At 49.8% G+C, this 20424-nt stretch overlaps 1 protein-coding gene across 3 annotated transcripts in view; it reads left to right on the forward strand.

Moving 5' to 3' along the window:
• The window catches only part of mtmr7b (myotubularin related protein 7b), a 126109-nt gene that overhangs the window by 65064 nt on the left and 40621 nt on the right, over positions 1-20424 (forward strand). For all 3 annotated transcript variants that reach the window (XM_038791102.1, XM_038791104.1, XM_038791103.1), the window contains exons 8-9: positions 11175-11284; positions 17229-17354. In XM_038791102.1, coding sequence (XP_038647030.1) covers positions 11175-11284; positions 17229-17354 — 236 coding nt within the window. The remainder of the gene's footprint in view (positions 1-11174; positions 11285-17228; positions 17355-20424) is intronic.

Here is a 20424-nt window from a genome sequence, read left to right on the forward strand (position 1 = left end):
GGGGGGGGAAGGTGGGGGGTTGGGGAGGGGGGGGGGGGGGAGAGAAGATGATCTGCTGATGAGGGAGGGAACTGAACCAGGTTACAGGGAAGGGGTCGGGGGTCGGAGCTGCCAAGAGGCGGACCGGGGAGGCGCAGCACGTGGGCAGGGAGTGGGCCCAAGAGGGGGATGGCTGATCGGCCGGGGGGGGGGGGGGGGGGGGTGCAGGGTGCCCTCCAACCAGGCTGATCACCTGGAATGTTAGAGGATTAAACGGGCCGGTCAAGAGGACACGTGTGTTCGCGCACTTACAGGCTCTGAAGGCGGATGTAATGTTACTGCAGGAGACACATTTGAAAGTGGCGGACCAGATTAGAGTACGGAAGGGCTGGGTTAGCCAGGTCTTCCATTCGGAGCTTGACGCTAAGACCAGAGGGGTCGCGATCATGATTAACAAACAGGTTAAATTTGAGGCGGACAGCACAGTTGCGGATGGGGGTGGGTAGATTTTGCATGGTCCGGGGCAAGCTTGAGGGGGTGAAGTTGGTCCTAGTGAATGTTTACGCTCCAAACTGGGATGATGTAGATTTCATCAAAAGGCTGCGGGGGAAAATCCCCGACTTGGATTCGCACAAGTTGAGTATGGGTGGGGACTTTAATACAGTCCTCGACCCCGACCCCGACCTCGACCGGTCGTGCTCCAGAACGGGCAGGGTCCCGGCAATGGCAAGAGAACTGAGAGGGTTCATGGAACAAATGGGGGGGGTAGCCCCTGGAGAATCAGCCGGCCGACGGGGAAGGAGTTCTCGTTCTATTCACATGTTCACAAGGTTTATTCTCGTATTGACTTCTTTATTATGAGTAGGGACTTTTTGGAGGGGGTGAGGGATACTGAATACTCGGCGATCACTATTTCGGACCAGGCTCCACATCGGGTCGACTTGCTGGTCTGCAAAGAAAGTTATCAGCGCCCACAATGGAGGTTAGAGTTGGGATTGTTGGCAGAGAAGAGGGTGTGTGAGAGAGTGGGGAAATGCTGGCAGGACTACCTGCAGGTCAACGATACAGGGGAAGTCTCAGCAGCGGTGCTCTGGGAGGCGCTGAAGGTGGTGGTGAGAGGGGAACTGATCTCAATCCGAGCCCATAGGGACAGAACGGATAGGGCAGAGATGGACAGACTGGTGCAGGAGATGACTCGGACGGATAGCGAATATGCAGACTTCCGAGGGCAGAGCTACTTAGGGAACGACGGAGACTGCAGGCGGAGCTGGGAGCGCTATCCACTGGGAAGGCCGTAGAGCAACTCAGAAAGGCCAGGGGCGCGGTGTATGAGTATGGGGAGAAAGCCAGCAGAATGCTTGCGCAGCAACTTAGGAAGAGGGAGGCGGCCAGGGAGATAGGGACGGTAGTGGACGGAGCAGGGAACTGGGTGGGAGACCCGGCAGGACTGAACAGGGTATTCAGGGACTTTTACAGTAAGCTGTATGCCTCGGAACCCCCCACGGGACCGGAGGGGATGAGGCGCTTCTTGGATGGGCTGACCTTCCCAAAGGTGGGCAGGGGAATGGTAGAGGAGCTGGGGGCCCCGATTAGAGCTGAAGAAGTAATGGGGGGCCTGAAGGCCATGCAGTCGGGTAAAGCCCCGGGGACGGATGGGTATCCAGTGGAGTTCTACAAAAAGTTTGCGGGTATACTGGGGCCGCTGCTGGTTGGGGTGTTTAACGAGGCAAGGGACAATGGGGTGTTACCCCCGACGATGTCGCAAGCCACCATCTCGCTGATATTCAAACGGGATAAGGATCCGGAGGTCTGTCGGTCCTATAGGCCAATCTCCCTAATTAATGTAGACGCTAAACTGCTGGCCAAGATCCTGGCGTCCAGAATCGAAGACTGCGTACCGGACGTGATTGTGGAGGACCAAATTGGGTTTGTTAAGGATAGGCAGCTGGTAGCCAATCTAAGAAGGCGACTCAATGTGATTATGATGCCCTCGGAGGGCAGAGAGGTGGAGGTAGTGGTGGCAATGGATGCTGAAAGGTCTTTTGACCAGGTGGAGTGGGACTATTTATGGGAGGTGTTGGTACGGTTTGGGTTTGGAGAGGGCTTTGTGGACTGGGTTAAACTGCTATATCAGGCCCCGGAGGCTAGTGTAAGGACGAACAGGACGACATCTGAGTATTTTAGACTACACCGGGGGACAAGGCAGGGATGCCCCCTCTCTCCACTGCTGTTTGCGTTGGCCATAGAACCGCTGGCAATTGTTCTGAGAGCGGCAAGGGGATGGAAGGGAATGGCCGGGGGGGGATAGAACACAAGGTCTCGCTCTGCGCGGACAACCTGCTTTTGTATGTGTCAGATCCAGCGGCAGGGATGGACGGGATTATGGAAATCCTAGGGGAGTTTGGCCGTTTTCGGGCTACAAGTTGAACATGGCAAAAACAAGATGTTTGTGGTGCAGGCGAGGGGTCAGGAGAATAGGCTGAGGGAGCTACCATTTAGGCTGGTTGGGGAAAGTTTTAGGTATCTAGGGATACAAGTGGTGCACGACTGGGGTAAGATGCATAGGTTGAACTTGTCCAGGCTGGTGGAGCAAATGAGGAGCGGGTTTCAGAGGTGGGATGCACTCCCGCTGTCACTAGCGGGGAGAGTACAGACGGTGAATATGACGATCCTCCCGAGATTCCTGTTTATTTTTCAGTGTCTCCCTATTTTCATTCCGCGGTCCTTTAAAAGAATCAATAAAATCATCCTGGGATTTGTTTGGGTGGGGAAGTCCCTGCGGGTAAAGAGGGGGATGCTGGAACGGAGCCGTAGCGAGGGGGGGTGGCGTTGCCGAACCTCAGCAACTACTACTGGGCGGCTAACATAGCCATGATAAGGAAATGGATGGTGGGTACGGGGTCGGAGCGGGTGGAGGCTGCTTCGTGCAGGGGCACCAGCTTGGCATCCCTGGTCACAGCTCCCCTGCCGTTCTCGCCGGCCAGGTACTCCACCAGCCCTGTAGTGGTGGAGGCTTTGCGGATTTGGGGCCAATGGAGGAGGCATGCAGGGGAGGTGGGAGCGTCAGTCTGGTCCCCAATATGTGACAACCACCGATTTGTCCCGGGGAAGATGGATGGCGGGTTTCGAGCGTGGCGGAGGGCGGGGGTGGTAAGGATGGGCGACTTTTCCTGGAAGGGAGCTTCGCGAACATGAGGGGGCTGGGGGAGAAGTTTGGGCTGGCAAGGGGGAATGACTTTCGGTACTTGCAGGTGCGGGATTTCGTACGTAGACAGGTCCCGTCCTTTCCACGCCTTCCACCAAGGGGGATCCAGGACAGGGTAATTTCCAGGGGTGAGGTAGGAGAGGGGAGAGTCTCAGATATTTATAAGGAGCTTATGGGAGCGGAGGACACAGGGACTGAGGAACTGAAACTTAAGTGGGAGGAGGAACTTGGTGGGGAGATGGAGGAAGGCGTATGGGCAGACGCTCTGAGGAGGGTAAATGGAACCGCAACATGTGCCAGGCTCAGTCTGATTCAGTTCAAGGTGGTTTACCGGGCCCACATGACGGTGGCCCGGATGAGCAAATTCTTTGGGCTGGAGGGCAAGTGTGCTAGATGTGGGGGAGGACCAGCGAACCATGTCCACATGTTCTGGACGTGTCCAAAACTCAGGGGATACTGGCAGGGATTTGCGGACGTCATATCCCGGGTACTGGAAACAAGGGTGGCGATGAGTCCAGAGGTGGCGATTTTTGGGGTGTCGGAAGACCCGGGAGTACAGGAGGGGATAGAGGCCGACGTTGTGGCCTTTGCTTCCCTGATAGCCCGGTGACGAATACTGTTGGCCTGGAGGGACTCAAAGCACCCAAAGACTGAATTATGGCTGTCGGACATGGCAAGCTTTCTCGGCTTGGAAAAAAAATCAAGTTTGCCTTACGGGGATCACTATCAGGGTTCGCCCAGAGGTGGCAACCATTCATCGACTTCTTCGCGGGGAACTAATCGTCAGCAGGGTGGGGGGTAGAATAGTGTAGAGTAGGGGGGAAGAATAGGCGGGTCTATTTGCGAGAGTGGTACTGTTATTTGCACTATGTTTTTTGTAATTGGTATCTGCACACTAATGCATATTGTTACTGTTTACAATGCCAAAAATACCTCAATAAAATTGTCTGTTTAAAAAAAAAAGAGTGTCAGTCTTTGGGGTATCAGAACAGCCAGAACTCTTTATGGCGAGGAGTACCGACACCTTTGCCTTTGCCTCCCTAATCGCCCGCCGGAGAATCCTGCTCGGCTGGCGATTGGAAGCACCACCCGAAACTGCGGACTGGCTGTCTGACCTGTCAGAATTTCTCCAAATGGAGAAAATCAAATTCACCATCTGGGGTTCGGAAGATGGCTTTCACAAGGTGTGGAGGCCATTCACTAACCTGTTCAAGACCTGTTTATAGTCAACAGCCAATAAGCGAGAGGGAGGGGGGAGGGGGATCCACAGAAGAACAACAGACACAAATGGAAAGAGGGGCAGTTGTGGGGAGGAGAATGAGGGAGGGAGGGAACAAAGAGGCACAGAACCAAGCCATACCCCACACGAGTAACTTAACACGAAGCAACATTCATAGCACTACGTTACCCCAATAGGTTCTGGTTTGATGAACCAACGAACAAAGACAACGCACTAGATAACAAGAAGGGGAGGGGGGCCTGGGAGAGAGGCGGAGTTGGGATTAGGAGGCCAAGTCAAAGCTGGGCACTTGTAAAAAAATATGAATTGTAACCAATGTATATATAGCTCCTTTGTATGTTCACCTTCATCTCTGTATTGTATAAAATGAAAAACCCAAATAAAAACATTAAAAGAAAAAGTAAAATGGAAAAATATCCTGACCCTGCACACTGTCTGTGAACAATGGTGGATGTAAAAAATAGATTTCTTGCAGACTTCCTCTGGCTGCTGCATTGTTTTTGCTATATTGGAATATTTACAATTTATTTTGTGAGTGTACATGTTATGATTAACTTTATAGTAGCTTTGTTACTTTGAATGATACATTGGGTGCAATCTTCTGAGGAGTAACAATCACCATTGGGTTGCCACTCTGTTCTTTTATTTGTCCACTAAGGTGGAGCTTGGCATTTCTGACGAGGCCTTGCAAGCCAGGCCTCTTCAGAAATGCAGAGAGTACCCGTTCTCGGGGTCCTTCCTCGTAGTGCAGGATTGTCGGGGGAGCCAAGCCACATCCCTTTTTTACCGCACTAGCTGCCATATTTTGGCAAATCTTTGTTCAGGAACACACTAAAAAGCTTTGGAGCTTTGGAACATTTTAAATAGCTTTTCAGCATGTTGGTGAATGAGTGTGTGAGGTAAATGGGTAGAGTGGGTAAGATGCTAGCAGGATCGAGTGGCAAGGTGGGAAAGGTGACAGGATGGCAGAGTGGGTAGGCTGGATAGAGTGGTGAGGTCGGGTCAAGTCAGGTGGGGGTGGCGGGGCAGTGAGGGTCCAGGGGGGTTGGAGATAGTCGGAGGGCTGGGGACCGAGTTATGAGTCTGAGAGGCGTGGGGAGGAATTGGAGGACCAAATAGGCAGTCGGATGTGCTGTGGTCAAGGGGGGCTATGGGTGGCGGACTTGGAGGGCTGGGGGTGTTGGAGGGTCGAGGGTGTTGTATGGTGAAGTCAGAAGCTCGGGAATGAAGCTCGGGATAGTTGTACAGGAGTTAGACATGGATTTATCAGCCTAGTATTTCCTGGGTAACTATCCAGAGGAGTACGTTAAAACCCTCTGAATTCTGTGTGTCTAATCCAGAGTTGGAGAATGTTTCGGAGGGTTTGGGAAGCAGGCGAATTGCCCGTTGGAAGTTGAAACTTCCTGGGCAATTCTTATGGAATCCTTACTTTGGGACTTTTGAGGGGTCCCACAGCACATTTTCCGGGTTATGTCCTGTTTCTGGCCATCTGGAGACTGGAAGATCTGGGCCATTAGATATGAGGACTAGGAAAGTGGAAGTTTCTGTTGACCCTTTTCCATTGAGAGCTGAAATTTTACTTCAGGACTCAACGAACAATAATAGGATGAAAGTCTTCTCTTCCTGTAACCTCTGAAACATTATTTGAGATTCAGCAACTTCAAGCCAACTTCTAATGAGCTTACAAACCAATTTGGTAATCTTCAGTGTCAGAAGGATAGTTTCTATGTAAAATGAACAGTTGATACCAGTGCAGTAGGAAATGCTTTTGTATGTTGCAGTGCAGAATTGGTTTGACCTTGTGTTCCATCTTGTGCATGAGAGCTTGTTGAAGCCATTGGAAAACAAAACATGGCATCACATTTTGACTGTTGTTTCTTTCTCTTACTCTTAGGTTTTAATAGAAAGAGATAATGAAATCTTATTGGGATATGCAAGTAAAATATCCAATTATATGTAAATAAAACTTATATAAAATATTTTTGATCTTTGCATATAACAGTTCTATTTAATAATCTGCAAACGTTGCTTTTTATAAGTATGTGATTGATCATTTAATGAGACAAGTTGTTATTTGTGGATTAACATTATTTTTCAAAAACTGATTTTGCGAAAATTGAATCATAGAATGATACAACACAGAGGTGACAGTCGGCCCATTGTGCCTGCTCCAGCTGTTTTGGAGAGTCTCTCCAAACAATTGTACTCCCCTGCTCTTTCTCCACAGCCCGATATATTTTCTCCCTTCAAGAATTTAACCAATGTCTTTTAATATTTAATATGTGTCTATCACGCTTTCAGGCAGTAAAATAAAAACAAATTACTGCAGATACTGAATATTGGGCAGCACGGTAGCATTGTGGATAGCACAATTGCTTCACAGCTCCAGGGTCCCAGGTTCGATTCCGGCTTGGGTCACTGTCTGTGCGGAGTCTGAACATCCTCCCCGTGTGTGCGTGGGTTTCCTCCGGGTGCTCCGGTTTCCTCCCACAGTCCAAAGATGTGCAGGTTAGGTGGATTGGCCATGATAAATTGCCCTTAGTGTCCAAAATTGCCCTTAGTGTTGGGTGGGGTTACTGGGTTATGGGGATAGGGTGGAGGTGTTGACCTTGGGTAGGGTGCTCTTTCCAAGAGCCGGTGCAGACTCGATGGGCCGATTGGCCTCCTTCTGCACTGTAAATTCTATGGACATCTGAAATGAAAACAAAAAATGCTGGAATAACTCAGCAGGCCTGGCAGCAACTGTGGGTAGAGAAAGAGAGTTAATGTTTCGAGTCAGCCTGATCCTTTTTCAGCATTCTGAATCCCCACAGGAGTACCAGCTTTGACTGCTGGTGACCAGACTAGGGGGCGAACAGGCTCTAACTGGGGTGGCCAGCTTTTGACTCGAGTGAGCAGGCTTGGTGACATGGAAAGAGTACCGGAAGGTACCAAGGGGAAGACTTCAGGGTACTTGGGGCCTAGTCGGAGGAACTGGGAGGAAGGCAGTTGCATACTGGACTAGTAATCTAGAGACCCAGGGCAATGATCTGGGACCCAGGTTCAAATCCCACCATGGCAAATGTCTAATGCTGATCCTAAAATCATGTTGATTGCTGTAAAAACCTGTTTCATTCACCAATGCCCTTTCGGGAAGGAAATCTGCTGTCATTACCTGGTTTGCTTTAAGTGTGACTCCAGATCCATAGCAATGTGGTTGACTCTTAAAATTCCCTCGGAAATGACTGGTCCAGCAATTGAGTCGGAGGGCAATTAGGGATGGGTAATAAATCCCATCTGGTACTCCTGTGGGGATTCAGGGCAGCACGGTAGCATGGTGGTTAGCATAAATGCTTCACAGCTCCAGGGTCCCAGGTTTGGTTCCCGGCTGGGTCATTGTCTGTGTGGAGTCTGCACGTCCTCCCCGTGTGTGCGTGAGTTTCCTCCGGGTGCTCCGGTTTCCTCCCACAGTCCAAAGATGTGCGGGTTAGGTGGATTGGCCATGCTAAATTGCCCATAGTGTCCTAATAAGTAAGGTTAAGGCGGGGGGGGGGGGGTTGTTGGGTTACGGGTATAGGGTGGATACGTGGGTTTGAGTAGGGTGATCATTGCTCGGCACAACATCGAGGGCCGAAGGGCCTGTTCTGTGCTGTATTGTTCTATGTTCTAAATGCTGGCCCAGCCAGCGATGGCCAGATCCCATGAATGAATAGAATATGCCAGGGCGCTGAAGGCCAAACAAGGAGAGATTTGGTGCTTGCCCGTGGGGAGATTGTGGGTTGATTCAGGAGAGATTGCCAAGTCTGAAAAGCCGCATTCTAGAGATTGCCATCCACTGGGCTACTGTCTTCTTGGGGAGGGCATCAGAGAGCAAAGGGAAGGCTGGGGCAGTGCAGTGGGTGGGTGGGTGGACAGTCCTCACAGGCTGACATTTCTACTCAAACCTTGGGGAAGGCTGGGGGGGGGGGGATGGGGTGGTTCTAGAACAGGATGTTGACGAGGACAAGGCTAATGGAAAGACATGCCAATGATCGTTACCCTGTTGCAGCTGAAATTGTTTACTGTAACTCAATTGACATACCTAGAGTCTTAACTAATCATGTAATTGTGCTCACTCAAGCACCACTTATGTGTGTGAGTGCCACTGATTGTTGCTGAGCACACAATCCTTGGCACACTGTCTTCCAAAATCAGTGACTGCCATTGGCCGACTGGGCAAGCAAATACATCCCTTCGAGAGTTGGCAGTGGCACACTGCCCAAGGAGAGCCTTCCTAATTCTTGGCTGTGTGTTAAGGTCCGTAAACCAAGTTGAGCGCATGGTCTTGGAATGAAGCTTGGGACATTGCCCCTGTCCCCGATGAGAGCTCAGGATGCAATGTTCATCCTCTTTCAACACTTGAGGGCTGTCCTCTTCTGGAGGGCATTGGCACTCTCAGCCGCTGCCACTCCCTCCCATACTTGGTAGATGACCTTGCTGATTGGTTTTCATCCTGAGTGTTGGTACAGGGCACCACGTTGGCCTCAGCAATCAGCCTCTACAAACGGGCATCCAAAAACTTGGGAGGAGAATTTCTTGGCAGCCATCACGTCCCGACGACCTATGAAGTGTGCCTGGCTTGCGCCGGAGGAGCCTTTTAAAAATAGTACCTTGATGATTGCAGCACTGAGGTGATTATGGTGCGGGTGAATTAGAGGCTGCCCGGCAGTGATACGGTGTGGAACGCCTGGCTGAAAATCTTTGGCATGAAGTGCCGTTCTATATGGCGGGAAGAACCAAAGTTATGACGCGGTTTGAAATGGGAACTGGAAAAGAAGCTGCAAATAATGGAAGCTGAGGCATTGTGGGAGAGGCCCACAGCTGGACTCAGTGATCCCACATTCACTCAACATAGAAATGGAGTCTGAGCTGATCATAAAGGTTTATTGAGAAGGTGCAATTGGAACCATCCAACAGGTGAAATGCTTTAACATGAGACTGCGGGAGCCATTGGGTTTACAGTGAAGTTAATCAGTTTGTGCATTAACAGAGAGGAATGTGAGAATGGAAGATGCAGCCAGCCAAGATGGGAGCGTGGCTGCTGGATGTCTGCAAGATGATCATGAAAGCCTCAAAGGTGCATTCTGCAATTGGCATGGTTAACAGGCCAAAGGGCATCCAGCCATTCCCAAAGTGCAGGTTAGGCATAATCAGTATACCACATCAGAAACAGCAGGAGTGCATTCGGTAAGATTGAACATATTCTGGATGTGCTCAAGCTTCTTCCAAACTCTCTGGGATTAAGATGTCAAGAAGCTGGAATGGCACCTTGGTCACCTAGATTTGTGAAGTTGCGCATTGGCTGGAACGTTGGATCAGGGAAATGCAATCTGCGCAGACACAGCTCGAGGGCATGACTGTGGCTTTCATGTTATAATTGGGAGGGTACTGTAGTTACCCCTTACTCTCTAATCTATTGGATCTATCTGTCCACAGGGAAAAGGAAGATTGAGTAACAAAACCTGCATTCAATGTAATTCTCATTCCTATCTGGACATGAGCAAAGACAATGCCCCTCATGTCTATGTTTGCAAGTGATGTGGTGGCGCATAGCTGCCACATTCTTTGGGAGAAGCTAACACCGCATGGACTGGGAGAAAATCCTCTGTCAGTGCCCCTGAAGGGCACCATTTTTTTGCCAGCAGTTCATTCCAGGGATCCAGAGGGGACCAATGCAGCACCTCTCAGTCCTCAACTCACAAATGCATCTAGGAGGTGACAGCTTGTCCTTTGCAGTAAGGATTATCACAATGTAAAGTTCACACTGGATGAAGCTAGCCAGGCTGCTAGGTTTTGAGGAAATCTCTGGCTTCTCAAGAGTACAGGGTGAATTGATTGCACATACGCGGCTTTGAAAGCTCTATGGCTGCAGCCCCTGATGTGATGAGCAGGGATAGAGCAGAAGTTGGGATGCACACATGCCTGATGTATGCTGAGCTCCCCAGTGAGGGCTGAAGATGCTGTTTGTGCAGGATGATAGATGAGATGCTATGAATAGGCTTGCGGTGCTGATATCTCACCTGTTAATATTGTGCGGGATCCCTGAGCTATGTGACGCCTTTGAGTGCATAATGCCAGTCTGGGAGTGAGAGTTTGTAGTGAGCTGAAGGATGACCTACCTGACAGTGTGGATGAGATCATTCATCCTCTTCCTACACTGGATGGTACTTCTCTGGCATTTGTCTGCAGAGCTGACCTCTGCTACGACTGCCTCTCAGGCGGCGAGAAGAGGTTGGTGGACCTCCTGGATCCATCCCTGGGAAAAATAACCTTCTGATGCTGGTGGACACCTCTAGTAAAAGCCTCCAGCCATGGCTAAACTGTGGCGCACTCTTCTCATTTCTTGGTGCAATCTTTGAAATTTCTGACCACACAACTAGGCTGTAAAGAATAATGTGTGTTCGGGTGCCAGGAACTTCGATCCCATGAGGTGACCATGGGTGCCCGCCCCACCACGTGATTCAGCAGGCAGGTTGCCTCTGCATAATTAATGTGGTTTCCAGTGGAAGATCAGATGTGAAAACCCATATCAAGAGAAACAAGCTATTCCTTTTTCCTCGTCCAATGTAGTTGCTGTTGCTGTTCTCAACACTGGATAGCTGCACATGATGCACGATATACTTTTGTTTGAAATTGTTCTATAGAACAAAAGGCCCTATGTTTGCTGGTATGCAGATCTGGCACTGTTCAGAATGTAACATTTGTATAATATTACTGAGATTTGTTTTTCAGTCTGTGAGCTTCGATCACCTGCAATGAGTGACTTCCTGTGGGGTTTGGAGAGTTCAGGCTGGTTGAAACACATCAAAGCCATCATGGATGCCGGTATATTTATTGCAAAAGTAAGTTAACTTACCTAAAGTTGCTTTAATGATATTGTTTCTAGTTCTTAATTTTTACGTTTTGTTTTTTTCTTCTCCTTGCATTGCGGCTATTCCAGGAATTGACACTAAAAGCACAAGGCAATATCCATACAAATTTTGAAAAGTCTTTTCGAAGAGCTCTTAGACTCAGGTTTTCTTCAACATAACGTCTTCCCAAGTTACTGACCAAACATGGGAGAGATAGTGGTAATATCACTGCGTTAGTTCCAGAGGCCCAGGCTAATGTTCTGGGTCTCACAGCCACTGAAGCAAATTCAGCCAATACATCTGGATAAACCAATCTCAGCAATGGTGACCATGGAAGTATCATTGATTGTCATAAAAATCGATCTGGTCCACAAATTCCCTTTAGGTAACAAAATCTGTTGCCCTGACCAGAAATTTAACTGGACCAGCCACATGAATACTTTGGCTGCAAAATCAGGTCAAAAGCTAGGAATTCAGTGGCCAGTTGCTCACCTCCTGACTTCTCAAAAAGGTTCCTCATCTTCAAGGTACAAATCTGGAATGTGATGAAATAGTCTGCAGTAGTACAGATAAATGCAGCTCCAACAGCACTCAAGAAATTAAACATGTTTCAGGACAAAGCAGCCCAGTTGATAATCATTCACTCCTTCCACCGCTAATGCACAGTGCAGCAATGTGCACAGCATACAAGATGGCAGTGACTTGTCAAGCTCCTTTGACAGCACAACTCAACTCAGGACCACTCCTACCTAGAAAGACAAGGGCAACAAGCACATGGGAACATCACCACCTCTAAGCTGCACACTATGCTGTTTCTCACCACTGCCTTCTCATGGACAATTGAAGATGAGCAATGAACACTGTCAATCTCACTAAGGACTGTAAACCCGTAGCCACTCGTAGCAGGTGGTATAGCCTGCAGGATATAGCATTTACATAGAATTTACAGTGCAGAAGGAGGTCATTCAGCCCATCGAGTCTGCACCGGCTATTGGAAAGAGCATCCTACCCAAGGTCAACACCTCCACCCTATCCCCATAACCCAGTAACCCCACCCAACACTAAGGGCAATTTATCATGGCCAATCCACCTAACCTGCACATCTTTGGACTGTGGGAGGAAACCGGAGCACCCGGAGGAAACCCACGCACACACGGGGAGGATGTGCAGACTCCACACAGACAGTGACCCAAGCCGGAATTGAACCTGGGACCCTGGAGCTGTGAAGCGATTGTGCTATCCACAATGCTACCGTGCTGCCCTTGTCAGAGCAGAGGTCCGAAGGCTAATCAGTGAGGGGGTTATAGAGGCCTGCAATAGTCCCTGGAGAGCTCAGGTGGTGGTCGTTAAGACCGTTTGGTGGTCGACTACAGTCAGACTATAAATAGATTTACGCTCCTCGACGCGTATCCCCTCCGCAAGATTGCAGACATGGTAAACCAGATCGCCCAGTACCGGCTCTTTTCCACGGTGGATCTGAAGTCTGCGTACCACCAGCTCCCAATCCGCCCGGAGGACCGCCACTACACGGCATTCGAGGCCGATGGCCGCCTCTTTCATTTCCTCCGGGTCCCTTTCGGCGTCACTAATGGGGTCTCGGTGTTCCAATGAGCAATGGACCGAATGGTGGACCAGTACGGGCTGCGGGCCACGTTTCCGTACTTGGAATATGTCACCATCTGTGGCTATGACCAGCAGGACCACGATGCCAACCTCCACCGTTTTCTCCAGACGGCACAGAAACTGAACCTCACGTATAACAAGGAGAAATGCGTTTTCCGCACATCTAGACTAGCCATCCTCGGCTATGTCGTGGAAAACGGAGTCCAGGGCCCCGACCCGGACCGTATGCGCCCCCTCTTAGAACTCCCTCCCCCTCATTGTCCCAAGGCCCTCAAACGGTGCTTGGGATTTTTTTCCTACTATGCCCAGTGGGTCCCTCAATATGCGGACAAAGCCCGCCCACTCTTTAGGACCACACGATTTCCCCTGTCAGCCGAGGCACGCCAGGCCTTCGACGGCATCAAGGAGGACATCGCCAAAGCGGCCATGCGGGCTGTGGATAAATCCACCCCATTTCAGGTAGAGAGCGACGCCTCAGAGGTAGCTCTAGCAGCCACTTTAAATCAGACAGGGAGACCAGTTGCATTTTTCTCCCGTACCCTCTCCGCTTCAGAACTCCGACACTCCTCAGTCGAGAAAGAAGCACAAGCCATTGTGGAGGCTATCCGTCACTGGAGGCACTACCTCGTAGGTAGGAGGTTCACCCTCGTCACCGACCAAAGATCGGTTGCCTTCATGTTCGACAACTCGCAAAGGGGCAAAATAAAAAACAATAAAATTCTGAGGTGGAGGATCGAACTCTCCACCTACAATTACGATATCAAATATCGACCCGGGAAGCTGAACGAGCCTCCGGATGCCCTATCCCGCAGGACATGCGCCAGCGCGCAGATCAACCGATTAAAAGTGGTGATTCACTTTGGAAAGAATAACAGGAATGCGGAATATTTGGCTAATGGTAAAATTCTTGGTAGTGTGGATGAGCAGAGGGATCTCGGTGTCCATGTACATAGATCCCTGAAAGTTGCCACCCAGGTTGATAGGGTTGTGAAGAAGGCCTATGGTGTGTTGGCCTTTATTGGTAGAGGGATTGAGTTCCGGAGCCATGAGGTCATGATGCAGCTGTACCAAACACTGGTACGGCCGCATTTGGAGTATTGCGTACAGTTCTGGTCGCCTCATTATAGGAAGGACGTGGAAGCTTTGGAACGGGTGCAGAGGAGATTTACCAGGATGTTGCCTGGTATGGAGGGAAAATCTTATGAGGAAAGGCTAATGGACTTGAGGTTGTTTTCGTTAGAGAGAAGAAGGTGACTTAATAGAGGCATACAAAATGATCAGAGGGTTAGATAGGGTGGACAGCGAGAGCCTTCTCCCGCGGATGGAGGTGGCTAGCACGAGGGGACATAGCCTTAAATTGAGGGGTAATAGATATAGGACAGAGGTCAGAGGTGGGTTTTTTACGCAAAGAGTGGTGAGGCCGTGGAATGCCCTACCTGCAACAGTAGTGAACTCGCCAACATTGAGGGCATTTAAAAATTTATTGGATAAGCATATGGATGATAAGGGCATAGTGTAGGTTAGATGGCCTTTAGTTTTTTTTTTCCATGTCGGTGCAACATCGAGGGCCGAAGGGCCTGTACTGCGCTGTATCGTTCTATGTTCTATGTTCTAAAGTCATCCACAATGACCTATGCCACCTGGGGGTCACCCGGCTCACCCACTACATCAGGGCCCGAAACCTGCCTTTCTCCAACGAGGAGGTAAAAGCTGTCACCAGGGACTGCCCGATCTGTGCGGAGTGCAAACCGCACTTCTATAGACCAGACAGGGCCCATCTGGTCAAGGCTTCAAGGCCCTTTGAACGCCTCGCGATTGATTTCAAAGGGCCACTCCTCTCAACTAACAAGAACGTTTACTTTTTAAACATCGTAGATGAGTTCTCCCGTTTCCCATTCATTATCCTGTGCCCCGACATGACCTCCCACACAGTCATTAGGGCCCTGCATAGCATCTTCACCCTGTTTGGTTTCTCCAGCTACGTACACAGCGACCGGAGTTTGTCCTTCATGAGCGACGTGCTGCGTCAGTACCTGCTCGACAAGGGCATCGCCTCGAGCAGGACTACCAGCAACAACCCCAGGGGGAACGGGCAGGTGGAGAGGGAGAATGCGACGGTCTGGAAGACCGTCCTACTGACCCTCCGGTCCAGGAATCACCCGATCTCCCATTGGCAATTTGTCCTCCGAGACGCGCTCCACACTATTAGGTCCCTCTTGTGTACCGCCACCAATCAGACCCCTCACGAGCGGCTCTTTATCTTTTCCAGGGGCACTACCACCGGGGTTTCGCTCCCGGCATGGTTGAAGACACCGGGCCCAGTGCTCCTCAGGAAGCATGTCAGGGCACACAAAACTGACCCGCTTGTGGAAAAAGTGCTCCTACTACACTCGAACCCCCAATACGCCTTCATAGAGTTCCCTGACGGCCGTCAGAACACCGTATCCCTCCGGGACCTAGCGCCTGCAGGATCAAACCCCACCAGTACCACCGCCGAGGTACTACATCCCACCCAACTCACAGTGCCCCACGCCCCCGCGCCTACCAGTTCGCTACACATGTTCCGCGCGCCCGCACCCGCAAGCTCACCGCGCCCCCACTCCCCAGTCGAACGGGTACGAAGCTCGGACAGAATCACCCCCGGAGTCTGCCATTGTCCCCCAACCGACAGTGATCATCCAGCCACCAGAAGAGACTGCAACCCCGGTGCTCCGCCGATCACAATGGACAACGCGACCACCGGACAGGCTCAATCTGTATCATAGCATCTTCACCCTGTTTGGTTTCCCCAGCTACGTACACAGCGACCGGGGTTCGTCCTTCATGAGTGACGAGCTGCGTCAGTACCTGCTCGAAAAGGGCATTGCCTCGAGCAGGACTACCAGCTACAACCCCAGGGGGAACGGGCAGGTGGAAAGGGAGAACGCGACGGTCTGGAAGACCGTCCTACTGACCCTCCGGTCTAGAAAGCTCCAAGTCTCCCAGCGGCAGGAAGTCCTCCCAGACGCGCTCCAATGCTATTAGGTCCATTTTGTGTACGGCGACCAACCAGACCCCTCATGAGAGGCTCTTCATTTTTTCCAGGGGCACTACCACGGGGGTCTCACTTCCGGCATGGCTGAGGACGCCGGGCCCCGTACTCCTGAGGAAACACGTAAGGGCGCACAAAACCGTACCCCTTGCTGAGAAGGTGCGCCTGCTCCACTCCAACCCCCAGTACGCATTCGTCGAGTTCCCTGACGGCAGTCAGGACACTGTATCCCTCCGGGATCTGGCACCCGCCGGACCCAGCGCCCCCTCTACCCCCACAGAAGGACCTCTCACCCTACACCCCATGCTGCTGCCCCCGGCGCTCCCGAGCCCGCTCCACCAGTTCCGCGCACCCGCGCCGGCCAGCCCCCAGTCCCCGGTCGAACCAGGAGATTATGAAGCTCGGATACAACCCTCCCTGGAGTCCCCCATCGTACCCCAGCACACTACACCCATCCAGCCACCGCAAGAGGCTGCAACCCCAGTGCTCCGAAGATCTCAGATGACAATTCGACCACCGGACAGACTGACTTTATAGACTAGACCACCACCCCCGCCGGACTTGATTTTTTTTTTGCAGGGGGTGAATGTGGTGAATGTAATATAGATGTATATATGTTAATTCACACTGTCTTTGTAAGCGCAGTAGCGCTATCCTACCACGAGAGGGAGTAGCGCTGGGAGCACTCAGGAACTTGTACTGGGCTCCACCCTTGGCTCTGCCCACGACTCCTCACCCTAGTGCAGCTGTATAAATACCCGTGTCAGAGTGAGCCTGAGTTCACTATGAGTTCATCGACAGGTAACAGGCTGGCTCTGAAGTAAGTCGATTAAAGCCTAGATTCACATCGGAAACACGTGTCTGGTGAATTGATGGTTCCATCAAGATGAATAAAGAGAGGGCCCCAGAAGTGTGAAGGTCGGAGCATGCTTGCAGGGCCAAAAGGCCTGTTCATGTGCTGTACTTTTCTATGTTCTTTGTTCTATGATCATTGTTGTTATTTGTATGGTGCAAATGTTAATTCTGGCAGTCCCTATGGTTAGTGACAGTAACCGTGGAAGGCAGTGGGCATTACTTCCTTGCCATGATTTGTGTGACTGACTGTAGGAGTGAGTGGTTGCCTTACTTGTAGCATAAATAACCAGGATTAATTTTGTAATCTGATGAACAGGTGTCGGGGTCTTTGACATTTCACAGTAAGTTAATGCAGTGTTAATGTGAGCCTACTTGTGACACTAATAAAGATTATTATTATAACTATACTGTCACATATTGTTTCAGGCAGTTGCCGAGGAGGCAGCCAGTGTACTGGTTCACTGCTCAGATGGTTGGGACAGAACTGCACAGGTTTGCTCCATTGCAGGCCTGCTACTTGACCCATTTTACAGAACCTTGAAGGGATTCATGGTAAGCAAACATGATATGCCGAGGATAAATGGAGAAGGGCATGTTGAGTACACAGAAGCAAGAGTTCATGCTAATTTTGTTTTATGGTGGGGAAGGCGCTATTGGCTGGTGTTAGGAGGTCAGTGTACTCCGCGATTGTGATTTCAGACCATGCTCCTCATTGAGTGGATGTGGCTTTGGAGAAGGGGATGGCTCAGAGGCCGGGGTGGAGAATGGATGTGGGGTTGTTAGGAGATCGGAGTTTTTGTGACAAGATTGGGAAGGTGACTGACGAATATGTGGGGTTTATTTGCATGGGGAGGTTTTGCATTCGGTGGCTTGGGAGGTTCTGAAGGCAGGAGTGAGGGGGGAAGTGATTTCATTTGAAACTATGCCGGACAAGGAGGAAATGATTACTTATCCACAAGGAAAGTTTGCCCCGGTTGAGGAGGGTGAGGGGGGCTGTCTACGAGTACAGGGAGAAGGCAGGGCGTATGTTGGCCGGCCAGCTGTGGAGGGGTGCTGCGGCAAGGGAAATAGCTTGGGTATGGGATACGTTTGGGAAGCTGGTGGTGGCCCCGGAACAGATCACTAAAGTATTCAAGGAGTTTAATAGCAATCTATGTATGTCAGAGCCACCGGGGGAGGGGAAGGGGATATGCGAGTTCCTGTTTGTGTTGGAGTATCCGAGGCTGGGTGAGGAGAATAGAGCAGGATTGGAAGTGTCGGTGGGGCAGCAGGAGATGAAGGAGGCGATTGGGAAGATTCAGGCAGTGAAGTGTTGGGGCCTGACGGGTTCCCGGTTCAATTCTCTAAGACATTTAAGGACAAGTTGGTGCCATTGATGGTGGGAATGCTTAAGGATGCAATAGGTAGGGGTGTCAAACGATGGGGCAAGCTTCTATTTCATTGCTGCTAAAGAAGGATAAGGATCCGGTGGAGTTTGGGTTGTACAGGCCCATATCTCTGCTGAATGTAGATGCCGAGATATTGGCAAAGCTGTTGGTGTCAAGGTTGGAAGGATATCTCCTGAAGATGATTGGGGAGGATCAGACGAGGTTTGTGAAGGGAGGCCAGATGTTCTCGAATGTGAGAAGGTTGTTGAATGTGGTCCCGTCTCTGATAGAAGGAAAGGATTCTGAGGTGGTGGTGGCACTGGGCACAGAGAAGGCGTTTGATCGGGTAGAGTGGGATTACGTGATGGCGGTATTGGAGAGATTTGGAATTGGGCCATGGTTTGTGGCTTGGGTGCGGCTGTTATATATGGAACCAATGGCGAGTGTTCACACTAAAAGTATGAACTTGCTGTATTTTGCACTGTACCGGGGAATGAGATGGGGGTGCCCTATCTCCCCTGTTGTTTGCATTGGCTATAGAGCCCTTGGCCATTGCGCTAAGGAGCTCGGGGCTATGGAAGGGGATAGTGAAAGGGGGCGGGGGGTGTCGTGGAACATAGTGTGTCCCTATACGCTGATGGTCTGCTGCTGTATATCGCGGAACCGAGCATGTCGGTGGTAGAGCTGCTCCAGAGATTTGGGATGTTCTCGGGTATAAATTGAATTTAGAAAAGAGAGAGTATTTTATAGGGAATCCAATTCACAGCTCTTGCCCACTTCAACAGTGGGATTTGCAGACCCGCTCCAAGAAGTCAGCCATGATCAATTTATCCTGAGGGGATTCTGACTTATAGAGGTCACATTAATAAGATCTAAAAGCTGCGTTGGCCTGGAGAGGGACGGAAACAAGATTGCTGCCCTTATTGCGTATCCTAGGGATCTCACGTGGGGCTCCTTGCCGTTTGAGGTGATGAGCCAGAAGACCACTGGCTTTCTCCCCGTGGTCATAAAACATACCCCTGGAGCCTTTGGTGAAAGAGCTCAGTTTAACTTTTTATCTTTCCATTACCAATTTCCGTTATTTGGGGGTCTGGTCGTCCCCTAATTGGGTTTCACTTCATAAATTAAACTACTCAAGCCTGATCAATAATGTCAGAGCGTAATAACAAAGGTGGAATAACCTCCCTCTGTTTCTGGCGGGTAGGATCCAAATGATGAAAATTAATATACTTCCTAGGTTTTTCTTTTTCTTTCAATGTATCCCTATTTTTTGCCCAAATCCTTTCTCATTCAGGTTAACAAATTGGTTTCTGCTTTCCTTTTCAGTTCTGGCGCAATGCGACTGGTAGATCGCGCCCAGAGTCAATGCCTTGAGTCTGTATGACTCTTCAGAGAATTACAATTTTTAATTCTTACCATTTATTTAACAATTTTATCAGTGTTATCGTTTTATTTACGTTTGTGATTGTTTTTGTTGGCTGTAGAATTCTCTCCCCTGCCTCTTGTTGCAGAAGGATGACTAATTTTGGGCTTTGGTGATCCAGGTTAATAGTGTTACATAACTGAGCTGCATAAACTGTGTTTCCATATTGTGGATCAGGACGGGCATACTTAATGTTATGGAAGATTGGGAAATATTTTAAGCTGTTCTGATGAAAGGTCATCAACCTTTGTTTTTAATTTCAAATCTTCCGCATCTACAGCATTTCTTTTATATATTCGTACCTGAGGCCCGAGTTATGGGGACGACTGGAGATATGCCAACACTTTAACCTTGAAAGCAAATAAGTGAGAAGTGATCTTATTGAGATATAAGGATGTGTGCAGGCATTTAAAGTAAATGGAATACAAAAGGCAAATCTCAAACAATATTTCAGCCTGAAACACGACACTAGAACAGGGGGCACAAGCTCCAACTAATAAAGAGTGAACTCAGGGCTGATATCGGAAAGTTACTATTGTTCAGTAATTCATATAAATGACCTGATGATTGATGCTGATGGATAAACTCTTTAGATATAATTGTATGCAGACCATAGGACTGTGACTGCCTTGCTGTAGAGTTTGAGGCTTTTCAAACAGTTACACTGATGGAACAGTGCAATCAGGCTAGAATTCCTGACAATACAGTACCAACAATACTTTAAAAAATAATAGGGGAATTACAAATTTAAAATTGTATACAGTGCAGCATTTATGCTGCCAGTAAATGCAAAGTTCTTCATTTTACTAGACCACCTGTTGGAAGACTGATG

The sequence above is a fragment of the Scyliorhinus canicula genome, chromosome 3 (assembly GCF_902713615.1).
Source record: "Scyliorhinus canicula chromosome 3, sScyCan1.1, whole genome shotgun sequence".
NCBI lineage: Eukaryota > Metazoa > Chordata > Chondrichthyes > Carcharhiniformes > Scyliorhinidae > Scyliorhinus > Scyliorhinus canicula.